The sequence below is a fragment of the Neomonachus schauinslandi genome, chromosome 5, assembly GCF_002201575.2.
Source record: "Neomonachus schauinslandi chromosome 5, ASM220157v2, whole genome shotgun sequence".
NCBI classification, from domain to species: domain Eukaryota; kingdom Metazoa; phylum Chordata; class Mammalia; order Carnivora; family Phocidae; genus Neomonachus; species Neomonachus schauinslandi.
Window position 1 is genome coordinate 84,157,836 of NC_058407.1, and position 16,366 is coordinate 84,174,201.

The window sequence follows — 16,366 nt, forward strand, 5'->3', positions numbered from 1 at the left end:
CCTTCACATACCTTTTGATAGTAATGTTATATGGAGTATTTTAAATAGGCTTATCACAGAAAGGGAGTGATTTCAGCTCATAACAGCTGTAGAATCCAAATGTAAAAGGAATAAGGTATCAATACTAATGATATTAGCAAGGAAGCTATTGCTATGTCTCTAAGTAAAACAAAACAATAAGCCTCTTGAAACCATAACCCTCTCATATTTCATAATCATAGAATGAGTCTGGCATACCAGACCCAAGTTGTTGGCCAATACTTGGTAACAGCCTAGCTAAATCTGCTCCAAGGCTAAATCAGGATTAACTTAAATCCTTACACTTACATAAATGGTCATTTTTCTGTTGGAAAAAAGTAACTGTGTATTAGTTGATCTTTGCAATTTTATTTATATTTTAGTACTTTCTCACTGAAATCATTATCACTTCTGTATTCTTAATTTCATTACATCAGTGCATTTACCTTATTGTGACTTTCATGTGTTGTTTGGAACTTCATTTTGATTAAAAAAGGCATTTTAGAACTACATAATCTTCTAAATCAATATTTTGATCTAGCACATCTCCATATGATGAAAGATCCGTCTGATTTAAAATTAAGTTTTCAAATGCTTCTTCTAAATCAGTTTCACCAATTAAGACAGCTCCCATCATTCGCCCATTCTGCATGACAACTTTGACGTATTCTTGTCCTTTCGTACATCTCAGCATTAATTCATGACCTGAACCTAAGCCCTGTGTGTTTTATCTTCCCAGCATTACGACCTGTATACAGAGATGATAAAAGTATTCTAGTAAGTACCAAAAAGGAAACATGATACGCAGTTACACTGTGTTAACCTAGAATGGCCAGCACAAAAATCTATTCACAAAATTTTACAGCTAGAAGTGTCAGTGGAGAGGTGGGTCACAAAGAAAACATTTGAATGACATTGCATTTATTGTACAGATGACAATACCCCACAATCTCTATGATCATTAAAAGTATCTAGTGGGGCGCCTGGGTGGCTCAGTCGTTAAGCGTCTGCCTTCGGCTCAGGTCATGGTCCCAGGGTCCTGGGATCGAGTCCCACATCGGGCTCCCTGCTCGGCAGGAAGCCTGCTTCTCGCTCTCCCACTCCCCCTGCTTGTGTTCCTGCTCTTGCTATCTCTCTGTCTGTCAAATAAATAAATAAAAGCTTAAAAAAAAAAAAAAGTATCTAGTGAATTAAATATGTAGGATCTGGACTATATTAGCCTAGAGTCATGACTTAAAGATTTAATAAGGAACTGAGTTAGATCTTTCATGAGCAAATTAATCTCCTTAAACTTTATGTATGTGTGTTCCTCCTCATCAGTAAATTATGAAGAAAAGACTTGGCTCAGAGTAATGTAAAGAGGAGTAAATAATATGCAAGGCAAAGCACCTGGTTCATTCTTGAGTATGATAGCTATTAGTTCCCCTCACAAAGCAAGAATGAATCTCAAATAAATGCAGAAATGCATCAACAGGGAACAAATCTGAAAGAGACTCCCCCCCCTTAACTATAAAATAGTATAGCAAGAAGGTAGGTAATGATTAGTAATTAAGACCAGCAATAATACCAGGTTTGAGGGCGCCTGGGTGGCTCAGTTGGTTAAGCGACTGCCTTCGGCTCAGGTCATGATCCTGGAGTCCCGGGATTGAGTCCCGCATCGGGCTCCCTGCTCAGCGGGGAGTCTGCTTCTCCCTCTGACCCTCCTCCCTCTCATGCTCTCTGTCTCTCATTCTCTCTCTCAAATAAATAAATAAAATCTTAAAAAAAAAAAAAATACCAGGTTTGATTTGCAAGAACTAGGAAACTGGTGATTTTTTCTAAAATGATGAAAACCATGTAAATTCTTATTCAATGAGAAAACCAGATAATTAGTTACAAGACTAACAAGCAGAAAAAGTCACTAATCTGCTTATCTAGAATCTTACCTATAGTTTAAAAATTTTGTTACATGAGCAAAAAGTTCAAAGCTAAAGTCCATGTCAATAGATTCTCCTAAACTAGCTGCAGCCAGTGCACTTTGCTGCATACGATCCCATCTGTCTAGCCTGCGTCTACAGCCTCACCTGAAAGGAAAAAATGTTATGACATAAAAGTTTTCATTGTTCTACTTTAACAATACCTTACAAAATTCCTTAAAGGGGTTCACTGTTGACAGTCCTTGAGATTGGCTAGATCTAGCGAGCTAGAGGACTAGTTGGATTGTCTCTGGCATAGATAAGCAGTCACCAATCCACACCAACCAAACCAATTTTGGTATCTGATAATTTTATCCAAATTACTGCCTTTAAAATGAAAGGATGATACCAACTCTGTATGTTTCAATAAGCTCTCCATTAAAAATAATTAAAATATTTCAGCCTACACTAAGAAAGAATACTACTTATTAACCAGTCTCTTCTTTCAGAGTAAGTTCATTATCAGCATAAGCAGAGATGACAAATTATCATTGAAAAATTCATTCCTTTTCCTAATCCTTAGTTTTTTGTGCTAGATAGTTAAGGCCTCCCATGCAGTTAAACCTCAATGGTCAGGCAGATCGATATAATAGGTGATGTCCAGCCTCAGGAAATCTTAACTGATTTCAGCAACCAATGCTGGGAATTCATTTTTGTTTGAGAGAGAAAGAGAGAGCGAGCTCAAGCAGGGGGAGAGGCAGGCAGAGGGAGAAGCAGGCTCCCCGCTGACCAGGGAGCCCGATGTGGAGCTCGATCCCAGCACCCTGGGATCATGACCTGAGCCGAAGGCAGACGTTTAACCGACTGAGCCACCCAGGCGCCCCTGGAAATTCGTTTTAAATTTTCCTTACAACACTGCTAATTTCTCCTCTTCTGTATTTATTTTTATTGTATTTCTACAAAGTTTTGGGAATCCCTGATAGAACACTTGCCTTGGGAGCCAAGAGATTTAAATACCGACTCTTGTACATATTTAACTTTTTATTTAATTAACTGAAACTTGATTTCTTTACCTGAAACATAAATGTACACCATCTATTCCATGGCTACTGAGAGAATTAAATAAGCTAACCTACACCCCTGTGTATAACTAATGTCCTTTTGTGTGCAAAAATAGCACCACAATCATGGATGTGATTTTCAAGCATTTCTGGTAGAAGTGATAATGTATATATTTTTTGAGAGACAGAGAGAGAGAAAGAAAGACTGCGAGCAGGGAGGGGCAGAGGGAGAGAATCCTAAGCAGGTTCAATGCCCAGTGCAGAGCCCAACATGGGGCCGGATTCCCCGACCCTGAGATCATGACCTAGGCTGTGAAACAAGCATCACTTGCTTAACCGACTCAGCCACCCAGGTACCCTGATAATTTTTTTTCTTTTAATTCCGTCTCCTGTGTATAAACAAGATCGGTTTGATGAAGTGAAAGGGGGTCTGTGGGAAGGGAGCAGAGCAAACTGAGCACAACACTCAAGAACGGCTAATGGAGGCGGCCGGCAGTGTTACACTGTTGGACCGTTATTAATGTCTACCAGCCTCTCAGTCCCTCCAGTTTGGGTCTTGGATCATGTAAAACTAATTAGTGTACTTATTGCTTCTACAAATTAAGACATGAGGTCTATTAGATTCACTCAGAACAAGAGACCTCTGTTTTGTTTTCGGATATTGCCTGTAGCAGAGTATGACACATAATAAGGATATAATTTATCCTCTTAGAGGGTTTAAAGTGTTCAAAAAAATCCCACAAATGCCAATTCCTGAGAGTTGAAGACATATATGCCACAGAATGATTACAGAAAAAAACTGAAAAGAAGCTAGCACTTTAGAAACAGGCCAAAAGCACTCTTCCTATGACTATTATCTCTGTAAAAACGAAGTATTGAAGGTGCCTCTTAGAATGCATCTGGCCCTTCCGCTACTTCACACTCCACAGTTAATCTGAAGGAGAATCTCTACCTGTGGAGCTAGTCTTTCACCAAGTGTTGCCTGGTTCTTTTATCTGTAACATCTATCTGTGTCTCTACTCCTCCTAAGACCACCTCGCCTATGGCCGAGGTCTGAATATCTTCCTCAAGGATTTCTGCTCCACCGTGAGGAGGCGGGCAGCACCGTGAGGGCAGGAGGACACGGACATCCAGTTGGACACGGACATCCAGTTGGACGGAGTTGTGTGGCTGAGGAAGAATGGTCGCTTGAGGGAATTTTTTCAGTCATAATTCCCAGAGACAGAACTGGGTCATCAGGATCGCAAGGGGTCATCATCTATACGGTTTATACCTCAGGATGTTATTTCTTCATCTAAAGCTGCTCTGTCTAGTCTGGTAGCCACTAGACACAGGGAGCTATTTAAACTTAAATGTAAATAAAATTCAGTTCCTCGGTCTCACTCAGCACATCTTAAGTGCCAATAGAGACATGTAGGCTGGTGACTACCTGACTGGACACTGCAAACGTATAGAACGTTTCTGTCATCACAGAGTTCCACTGGACAGTGCTGGTAAGTATTTGAAGATGAAAAAGTCATAGCCCATAATTCTTTTTCAATTACAAGACATACCAGTGTGTTCCATCACTATATAATAACTTACCAAAAGGGAAACATTCTTTTTTTTTAAATGTCTAGGATAGCCTCCTACTTAAAGTAGCAAAGTGGGAAAACCAGAAATTTGGATTTGCTGGTGGTGACTCACTCCTTTACCGTCAGATGGAATCTGATACAAGGTGTGATGGCGGATGCCGGCTTACCTGCTGCCACACCGGGCTGGGCCTCCAGGACGCGGTGCACATGTCACCTGCAGCATAGACATCAGAGAGAGACGTGTGCATGTGAGCATCCACCTTCAGGCCTCCGTCTTCTCCTAGATCAAACTAAACAGGGTTCCTGATAAGCATATGTGGGAAGAAAAATGAAAGAGGTCTTTTCTGTTCTAAAGTAAAAGAACAAGTCAAATTTTTACACCTCGGTATGCTGATCTTCGGTGAGAGAGTAAAAAACAGCTGCCAACTTTAGACAACTCAGCTGAATTTCCAGGGAATCAAAATCCTACTAGGACAGCCCAGCTAAAAAATTCTTAGACTTTTAAGATCAAGAACACTCAGTAACCATATGATTACCCCACTCATAATTACAATATTACTCAGGTTTCTGAGCTTCAAACGCTAAAAAGCAGAAAATATAAGATAGTTTCTCTAAAAGAATCATTTGTAAGATTTTATAGGTGTCTGTCTCATCAACCTTTAGACAAGTGAACTGTGCATTATGTCCCATTTATGAGGACACTGATGCTGGGACGTTTACTGCTTAAGGACTTTAGGCAATACGAAATACTGTAAATCAAAACATGACTGTAAACTAAATTGTTCTCAGCTTCCTTAAGTTACAGTTTTACACTAAGACAATGAACAGTTAAAAATAATCATAGCAGGACAAAAAATTTCACCTTACATTGTTGCCACAGAGAAAAGGTTCTATATTTGGTGTTAACTCCTAGCACTGACAATGAAATCACAGCCGTTTTTCTTTTCATTAGTCAATTCCACATATATATACCTCTTAAAAAAAGAACCACAAAACAAAAACAAAAAAAACCCCTTTAATCTCAAATGTAATCACCTTCAGCTGTCCATAGAATTATGTGATAATGCCTAGAACAAAGAAAGAAGGCAGGAGAGGACTTTAAAACAATACTCCTTAAGGGGCACCTGGCCTTCTCAGTTAATAGAGCATGCGACTCGTTTTGAGTTCTAGCCCCAGGTTGGATGTAGAATTTACTTCAAAAAAAAAAAGGAACCATGACAGACCCTGGGAAACAAACTGAGGGTTACAGAAGGGAGGAGGGGTAGGGGGATGGGGTAGCCGGGTGATGGGTACTGAGGAGGGCACATGGGATAAGCACTGGGTGTTATATGCAACTAATAAATTGTTGAACATTACGTCAAAAACTAATGATGTACTATATGTTGGCTAACTCAACATAAAAAAAAACCCTTAATTTTTATAAGGCACATTTGCTAAAACAATTACAATGTAATCAACATTATCTCCTTGTTTGGGGTATGACAAAATTATGACATTCTAAACATTTTTCCTTCAAATTTAGACATAAAACTTCTAACAAAGTAAATTTAAATTGATAATCACTTTATAAATTATTTCTTTAAAAATACGAATACATTATACTCCACTGAGAGTTTAGTTCAATGAGATAACTCACTTTTCAATGTTTTCCCCTTACTACTCATATTCAAACTCTAACACTACCTTTTCCCATGGAAAAATTCAAAGAATTCAAAAACAGTGGAATATCTCATATGCTAGTTCGGCTGAGTGTATTTCTCACAGAAAGTGTGGAATAGGAATTAGTCTGTTTCTTAATCCCAAATTTATAGATTTTTAATCTGTTTGATTTGGGGGAAGTCACTTCACCTCTGAGAGCATAAAGGTTTTCTTGGTTTAGATATGTTTTGATCTGCAAGATACTCTGACTCACAGAGCTGTGGTGGTCATAGCACCGTGAGCCCCATGTATAATTATTAGGAAACTTGAAGACTAAGTAATGAAAAGAAAATGACTTATTAAGTAATGGTTTCATTTTTACTTTTTATGTTTAAATTTCATATGGAAATCTTAAGTTTTTTAATATAGGAAGACTAAGTAAGTTTTCTTCCTTTTAAATTAGTGGTTATTGTATTTTTTCTTATTTTATTACTTACCTTTATCAGTTGTGACTGACTGATTACAATGGTCTCTGGGAAAAGGCAAGGACTTTTTCTTAGAAATTCTAAATTCTTCCTGAAGGTAGATTTTCTTTACTTCACATACAGTTTCGATGTGAATCTTACGAGAAAACTAAAAGCAATGCTGATCACCGTAACACATCCCCCCCAAAATTACAATACACTCGTAGAAACATACAGAAAAATAATTCTTACAGTATAAATGGAAACACACTGGATGCCCCAAAATAAGCCTCTCACGATTTTTGTGCATGAAGGGAGTGAGGGAAATCCATTCAGAACTTAAGAGAACAAGTAGTTGCATTGGCAGGTAACACCAAGGGTATACTTTTTAGTATAAGCTTCATTGATAATTTCAAATACAGTCTTTAAAAATTACAACTGCTAGAGACTATAAAAACCTCTTGAGGGCAGTCTATGCCGACTTACTGTTATATCCAGAACCTTAGGAAAGTGCCAAGTACATAGGAGATAATGTTTACTGAACCAAACTGCTGAAGTTCTCAGGTTAAAAATACTATTAATCTTTGGATCTGAAGATGCAGGAAAAAAATAATTTTGTATAATTTCTATCACAAAAATTAGATATGCCGTGAAGCCAGCTCCCCTCCAAACTACCCAAGGCTGAAAAGAAATCATACACAGTAATAAGGACTCCATTTATGCTTCTTACAGTACTTAAATATCACAGCCTTTTACTATTTAAATATAATGTATCTAATAAATAAAATGAGTAAAAGCAAGTCATCTGCTTATCCAATTAGGGTGTTAAATACATATTTTATTTAGAATTCATCTAATAAACTTTGAAATATTATAATGCATGTGAAGTGACCTTTGAGAAAGGATTAATTTAAAATAGGACAGCTATATTCACTGTAGTCCGGGTCTGGAAGTCTCTCTGCCTGGGGAACTAAAAAGAAGGGCATGAGTCCGTTTTAGATGAATGAAATACTTAACTGGTAAGGAATTGGGCCACATGCCATTGGTCCTGTCTGTCCTAGCATTTTGGATTTTAAGTAAAATGATCTAGCAGTTGTTTTGACTTACTTGTAATCAGTCTTTAATGAATGGTTCAAGAATTTAAAATTGCATCTTAGGTTTAATTAGTATATGAACACATACCTCTTTTGTACCTTTAAGATTCAAGCCTTCAGGCCAATCAGGTCGCAAGGCACTGCCCATATTACCAGCACCAGCTTTGGTTTGTGTTTCCTTTTTCCTTCCTGAAAAGATAAACGCAATTCAAAATTCAAATGATCTAAAAACTGTCAGGCAGAGAAGTATGCTTTTTGTTTTCAAGTTTTTAGGCAATGTTATGATTCTCTTATGTTTATACAGCATGACTAAACTAAGTTATGTGTTTTGATCATTTTATTCATTATTTTATTTTATTTATTTATTTTTTTAAAGATTTTATTTATTTGACAGAGAGAGACACAGCGAGAGGGAACACAAGCAGGGGGAGTGGGAGAGGGAGAAGCAGGCCTCCCGCGGAGCAGGGAGCCCGATGCAGAGCTCGATCCCAGGACCCCGGGATCATGACCTGAGCCGAAGGCAGACACCCAACGACGACTGAGCCACCCAGGCGCCCCAGTTTTTTATTCATTATTTTAATATTTTGTGATAAACAGTTATAAAATGGATCTTTCAATCCATTTTATATACAATTGTATACACAATGTATATACAGTTGTATACACATTGTATATACAATGTGTTTTTGCATGTTATATACATGGTTAATATGAAAGGTACAATCTATCCGATGAAGTGTTGATATCCAAAACATATAAAGTACTCCTACAACTCAGTAACCAAAAAAAAAAAAAAAAAACCCCAAAAACAAAACAAAAAAACCAACCAAACTAAAAATGGGCAGAGGACCTGACAGACATTTTCCCAAAGACATACAGATGGTAACAGACACATGAAAAGATGCTCAACAACACTAATCATCAGAGAAGTGCAAATCAAATCTACAATGAGGTATCACCTTACACCTGTTGGAATGTCTAGAATCAAAAAGACAAGAAATAACAAGTGTTGGTGAGAGTGTGGAGAAACAAGACCCCTTGTGCTCTGTTGCTGAGAATACAAACTGGTACAGCCACTGTGAAAAACAGTATGGAGATTCCTCAAAAAATTATTAGAATTACCATATGACCAATAACTCCACTAATGAGTATTTAACCCAAAGAAAAAAAACACTAATTCAAAAAGATATGCACCCTTATGTTAACTGTAGCATTATTTATAACAGGCAAGATATGGAAGCAATCCAAGTGTCCATCCATAGGTGAATAAAGATGTGGTATATATGTGTATGGTGTGTGTGTATACTATTATTCAGCCATAAAAAAGCATGGGATCTTGCCATTTGCAACAATATGGATGGACCTAGAGAGTATTATGCTATGTGAAATTTAAATCAGAGAAAGACAAGTACCCTATGATTTCACTCATATGTGGAATTTAAGAAACAAAATAAAAAAGAGACCAAAAAAAAAAACAGATTCTTAAATTCAGAGAACTGGTGGTTGCCAGAGGGGACATGGGTAAGAAGTACGAACCTCCAGTTATAAATAAGTCACGGGGCTGTAAAGTACAGCACAGGAAATATAGTCAATAGTACTCTAGTAAGTGCGTACAGTGACAGAGGGTAACTAAGCTTACGGAGGTGACCATGTCATAATGTATAAAAAATTCAATCACTATTGTTGTACACCTAAAACTAATATAATGTATGTCAATTATAATTCAATAAAAAAATTAGCCATCAATTTTTAAAATTTTGTCAATTTTTAGCATCCTCAAAACTTAAAATTCTTCTTGAATTTTATAAGCTGAAAGTTAAAAACAAACAAAAAACTCTTTTAAAATAAAAAACTGAGATCTGTATTTCTTTTATAACTCACTTGCATTTTTTGTAAAATTACCTTAGGTGCTGTCCAACTGCAGCATGTTTGCAAAGGTGCAGATGGGCTGCTTCATTTAATTCACTAAATTTTCAGTTTTACTTATACATATTTTTCATGAAAAAAAAATCCTAGAAAATCTAAGTCATGTAGAATATAGAAATAAATATTATCTATATTCCTATCTCCCCCAACTATAATATTTTGCTCAATGTCCTTATGGCCTTTTTCTATATGGCTTTCATCTGTGAATTAATGAACCAGATGCTATATCTTCAGTTGTATATCTGGTTCTTTTATGTGCAGTTCTAGCCCCTGGTTTTTCAGCAATGAGCTCTGAAGTCAAGAATTCAGCTGCTCCTGCATCAAAGAACTAAAGTTTCAATTTCCAAAAAACCAAGAGCTGGGAGTACCACAGATCTTGAAATAGGGAGTCATGGGCCAGACAGGTAACCATATAAATGAGTGAAGCACGATGGGTATAAACAATAAAAAGTGGTGGGGGCTGTGACTAGAAATCTCTAAAAGTGTGCACTTTAGAGATTTAGAAATCCCTAAAGTATGAACAAGTGTTTTTCAAGATAGTCCATGCTTATCAAACACCACTATGGGTCACATCTCTCCAGTCACCTGTGTGTGACCTCTTGAGACAGAAAATGTTCCCTAAACTCATGTTTGGCAATGACATTTCTACAACAATGAATTCCATGAAAGCTAAAAATATAAAGTGGACATTTTCCTTGAAAATATATGAAAACCAATTACATTTATCTTTGAATTTCAGAATACCAAGATGTTTCCAGTCTGCCAATAATCACATGAATCACAGAGCAGTGTTTAAATAGGATTTAAAATACATACTTACACCAGTTCAAGTGCAATGCCGCCATTCCCTATGATCATTATTCTTTGAGCTTTAGTAAGCTGTTTCTGAAAGTCCTGTATTAAAAAGAAAAGGAGACAGTGTTCTGTAAATAGTGGGCAAAACGTGAAGCAAGAGGCTTCAGTGATAATATTCTTAAAATGTAGGAATTTTATCTGATTTACAAAGGAACAAAATAAATCTCTTTCCCACTCTGCCAGGATGCACCCTCCCAATATTACAAATGCTCTCTGTTTCACCCAAGCTGTCTTCATAGCAATGCCTCTGCTGATTTTCCTTGCCTTTTAGGTCAGTACGTTTAGAGTAGTTCAGAATTCCAGCAAGCGGCACGACCTCTAGTTCAACACATTCCTAACTCCTTGATCAAATCAATTTACTAACAGGACACTGGTCTGTATCCTACATACAGGGTTATTCCTTTTCGTCTAGTCCTTCAGTTGACACTTCCCCTGGAGTCACTCAACACTCAAAACTTGCATGAATGAGCAGCACAACAGCTTAGTGGTTAAGAGTCCTTGGTTCTAGGAGTTAGTAACTGCCTGCAGTTAGTAACTTGGGCAAGTTGCTTAACCCCTCTGTGCCTTCGGTTCAACTATAAATGGAAACAAGAAGTGACTCTATCTCATTAGGCCTCTGCAAGCATTAAGATAATGTAAATAAAGCTGTTAGGAGCAGGCACAATAGTCTAACATTTATTAGAAAAAAATGTTCCGTCTTATCATTATAAAACAACTAACTGATGCCTTTACCACCTTCCTCCTCTGCCCTCTAAAAAAGATCATAATGAGCTTAGGGAAGCCATGGTCATTTTTTTTTTAAAGATTTTATTTATTTATTTGTATGAGAGAGAGCGAGAGCATGCGTGAGCATGAGCAGGGGGAGGGGCAGAGGAAGAAGCAGGTTCCCCGCTGAGCAGGGAGCCCAATGCAGGACTCGATCCCAGAATCCTGGGATCATGACCTGAGCCGAAGGCAGACGCTTAATGACTAAGCCACCCAGGTGTCCCAGCCATGGTCATTTTTGTGGCACTTTCAAAAGTACAGAATAGTCCCACTACTTCAGGATGACATCTGAATAGCCAAATTCCTCTTCCTACTATGTCAAGTTCTATTAAATTCTATTTCTAATAAATTTCTATTAAATTCACCCAAAACTTTATTGTAATAATCAATAAATAATGCCTGAAATTGACTTGTTTAAAATGCTACAAGAAAAAAAAGTTAATTTTAGTTTGTCCTTCACTGAGGACAGTAAATAATTTAAGAAAGGTGTTAAGAACGCTGGACATGGAGATAAGTGGCATGAGTTTAAATTGTACTTCTGGGGGCGCCTAGGTGGCTCAGTCGTTAAGCATCTGCCTTTGGCTCAGGTCATGATCCCAGGGTCCTGGGATCGAGCCCCACATCGGGCTCCCTGCTCAGCGGGAGGCCTGCTTCTCCCTCTCCCACTCCCCCTCTGCTTGTGTTCTATGTCTCTCTCTGTCAAATAAATAAATAAAATCTTTAAAAAATAAATAAATAAAAATAAATTGTACTTCTGATAGACTTAATAACTACTTTAGTATAGGTAAAAAATTAATTTCTCCATCAGAGTTTCCTATTTGTAAAATGGGAGTAATACTGTCACACAGGATTATCATAAGCAGTTAGGTCATGTATGTAGAGGGCCTAGCTGGAACATAACTTACGAACTCAGTCTTTGATAATAGGAACCTGAAATGTTTACAATTATAATTAAGTTATAATTTATAATTAAGTTTTTCTAGTTTTCTCTACATTCCTATTTAATTAAGAACAGGCTGAAAGAAAACATCAATTTTCAAGAATATAAAATATTAATAAATGTAAAATTATGACCCTATGAGGTAGAACTACAACAGTGAGCTTGAGGTAAGACAGAATATCATGATCAGAAACCAGGAAGAGTTTCTTGGCAAGAAGGGTCACTGAACCCCAAAGCCTTGAAATCCATTACCAGAAGTTGTAGAAGGTTCCACAGAGTTTCACCTTATTAAGATAGTTTACTATAGTTCCTGAGCACAACAATAAACCAAATGAATTTTTCAGTTCTGGGATTCTGTCATGATTCTGTACCACAAAGATCTTCTGAATATAAATTTTTTTTGCTAAGGGGTAAGTTCAGTAAGTTTGGGATATGCTTTACCTTTTTGGAAAAAGATCATTACATTATTTAGATTGCAAATCACATACTCCCAAATTACAGTAATGAATGTGTGTATAAGTTATAACCTTCAGCTTAATTGTTGTATCTGGGATACATGCACAATGGAAAAAACACAGAACACCAGCATGAACTAAAAAAAAAAAAAACAAAAATTATCAACCAAAGCCAAACTGAAATTGGCAATAACATTATAAATACTTCCTGGTTTATGGATCATAAAACAAACCTCTTCTATAATTTAGGAATTAACACTGTAAGTGGAATTGTTTCATTCAAATACAGAAAAGTCAAAGAAATATGCATGTTGCTTTCCCATGAACCAACCTCAAAATGTTACCTGAGCACTCTGTGTACCACGGATTCCTAGTATGTAAGGATTTCCTTCACGTATCAACTTTGGTTTAGCTCCAGCACATAAACAGTTTCTTATACACATGCTGACTGCCATCTCCTGTTAAAATGCACTGTAAAAACACAGAGCAAGGAAGGGGAAAGGAGAAACATATTCATCCATGGGTACAATTTCATTTTAAATACAAAACTCAATATAAGGAAAGCAAAAAATACATTAAGGTTGCCTCTTGGTGGCACTCAATACTTTGTTACAGCAACTGCAAATCAAAGTAAACATGAGAATGCATTCAGTCAGTCATTCACCATCATTTCAGGGCCATGAACCATTCTGGGAATCTGGCGAAAACTAGTCTTTCTCCCCCTGGAAAAAAAGGTACATTCATACCAGATTTTGCATAAAACATAAGGAATCTCATGATATTCAGGGAGGTATGTTGACCTCAGGTTAAAAACTAAACATTCAGAAATTTTAAAATTGAGCATGGGGCAGGCCTTAATGAATATTTCTGATCTCAGTGGAAGTTACTGTAGGAAGATCTAGTAATTCTAATGGTATCAGACCTTAATAGGTGGTATGGGTACAGGGGGGTACAGTGTGGTAGGAGAGGGTACATCATCTAAAAACATTAGAAGTGCTAAAAACACAGTATTTATATGCTTAAGTACAAATAACAATCACTTCACCAGCAAACATGCTCTTTGGGGATATTTTCATATATATTTCATGTATTTTCACATGAAAAATGTGTTAACCTTAAATCCTAGCATGTACTGGCTTTAAAGTGATTTAAATTAATTTTTAATGACATCATTGAGTCTAAAACTACATATTTGAGATCCACTGTTTTTGTTCCTTAATATCGAATGAAAACCTACATCTAAGTAGTAGCCTTTAGAAGGTACATATCTATAAGTACATATGACTGAGAGATGCCAGACTTTGTCAGAGTGGTTTAGAGCTTAACACTGTGCCATGTGTTTGATTTATAAAACATGGCAAATCATAACTGTAGCACTTGATACCCACTGAGACATTTGTTACCCGTTGTAACTCTTCAGCGGCTTAACAAAAACATAAAGCCAATAATTCCACACAGTATAATGCATACAGGAATTCTACACAAGTCTTCCTGCAGATAATATGGTTAGAATTTTATCTGGCAAACAGTAGTTATAGACCCTGACCAAATCTAAAAATAATTTGCATTTAGCTACTGTAAAAACACACACAAGAACTCTTTTCATTGGCTACTGTTAAATTTTTGGAAGTAGACATGAAGATAAAACACATAATCTCTAATTCATTAAAGAATATAAAGGACGGATAATGCAGACATGATCTCATTTAGGACACTTCAACATGGCAATGGGCGGCACTCTGATTTATTCAAATGCCCGAATATAAATTCCCTCACAATTAGTACACATTTGAGCACACTTCTATTTGCAAATTAACTGACATGGATGTTACATAGGATATGTACTACTATAAATATCAGAAATTTATCCTGGTTTTAGGATTCAGATTTTTTTCTCATAAAATTCAGTACTTATTTTTTCCTGTCAAATTATTTGTGTTCTGAATGTATTATAAGTGTGTTTTCTCCCTAAGGGAGAACTCACAAATGAGAGCTGCTCTAGGGAAACAACGGCAAACTCCACTTCCCATCTTGCCTGAAGCTCATCTGAGGATATTGCTGATCATCTGACAACACCCTTTTCTGAGCCCGCCTTATTCAGTCCCATGTCCAGTGGGTTACTGGGTCCTGCTGCGTTTACAGTAGAAATCTCACTCATATCTGGGCCGTTCTTTCCACTACACTGTCCCTGTCTTAGTTCAGGCCTTCTACCATTCTGGATGATTGCAACCACCTTCTGATTTGGTTGCTGGCCACCAGCCCCTCACTCCACCCCACTTCATCCTCAACACTGCTGTCAGATCTACCTTCCTAAAAGAGTATCCATGGTATCACCCTGCCTCCACCTAAAATCTCTTCATTTCTCCACTGATTACAAAATAAATTTCTTGGTATGATGTAAACAGCTCTTCACACTCTTATTTCTTTGGCCTCGTCTGCCAATCTTCTTTCCTTGTCCCCACTGCAGTCCCTCTGACAGTGTCACTCTTCCATGTGCCCCTTTTCTTTTCTATGGGCCTTTGAATAAGCCACCACCTTTTCCTACAATGCCCCTAATTAAGAACTCTTAATTCTTTAAGACTTAAACCCCATTCAAATATAACTCCCTCTGTGAAGTCCACATAAATCTCTAATATCAGAGCTTAGATAAGAGTTCAGTGACTGTGCTTTTCACGTCCCTATAGTTATACGTGTGCAGGTGTATATTCGCTCCGACACTGGGCGCTCCCAGGGCAGGTTCACTGTAATATTCCTGTTGTCTCCCAGCACTTACCGTGGTGCCCAGAACACAGCAGACACTGTAAGTGTTAATGCTCATGTAAAATGTAAAACCTAAAACGCAAACTAATTATAGAATCATAATAAACTCACAACAAGTACAAATTTTCCCAGTAATAATATAAATCACTAAACTTTATATGCTAAGGACCTTAGTGGTGGTGGCGGTACAGACGGGGTCAAAAGAAAGCAGGCAAAAGCTCATCGAGATTGAACAGTGGGCTGACATTAAGAAAGAAATCCTCGGGCGCCCAGGTGGCTCAGTCGGTTAAGCATCTGCCTTCAGCTCAGGTCATGATCCCGGGGTCCTGGGATTGTGTCCCACATCGGGCTCCCTGCTCCTCGGGGAGCTTGCTTCTCCCTCTCCCCACTCCTCCCCTCCCCACTCATGCTCTTTCTCTCTCTCAAATAAAATCTTAAAAAAAAAAAAAAGAAAGAAAGAAAGAAATCCTCTTACGTGTTCTTTACTCTTTAGTTGTTTTACTCCGGATTCTATAATCTTAATGTTGGGAAAGCGATTTTCTAACATGGTTTTCGGTTGCTCTTCAACATCAAACTCCTCCAATACTTTAGAAACCTGTATTAGATCAGAAAGGTAAAAATATATGTTTAAAAAATATTTCAAAAATTTTAAATAATAAAAATACTTTCATTTGTTTTTATACACTACTTACTTCATATTCATAAAACAAAGTCGGCCAATTGCACTATATACAGTGTAAAGAGGGCTAACTCCACATTTTAAGACTTGAACTCAAACATTAGTCCTACCTCTCGGGCAAGTCAGCCAGGTCACTGCGCCTTAGTCTCCTAGCCTGGAAAATGAGGGCTGACTCTACTCACTTCTGCATTCTTTTACCACAGCTTGTTGATTCCCTTATCCTTACAGTTTTCTCTGTCCAC

General features: G+C 37.4%; 1 protein-coding gene across 1 annotated transcript; it reads right to left on the reverse strand.

Moving 5' to 3' along the window:
- Positions 1 to 332: 332 nt before the first annotated feature.
- PYROXD1 (pyridine nucleotide-disulphide oxidoreductase domain 1) lies at positions 333 to 16,040 on the reverse strand. The gene is given in 14 exon segments (XM_044915215.1): positions 333 to 766; positions 1,796 to 1,835; positions 1,944 to 2,029; positions 2,031 to 2,081; positions 4,716 to 4,838; positions 5,416 to 5,456; positions 5,459 to 5,520; positions 6,680 to 6,819; positions 7,833 to 7,933; positions 9,887 to 10,028; positions 10,487 to 10,564; positions 13,030 to 13,114; positions 13,116 to 13,156; positions 15,921 to 16,040. Coding segments are annotated over 14 exon segments (1,323 nt in total). The 5' UTR covers positions 15,993 to 16,040; the 3' UTR covers positions 333 to 505.
- Positions 16,041 to 16,366: the final 326 nt, after the last annotated feature.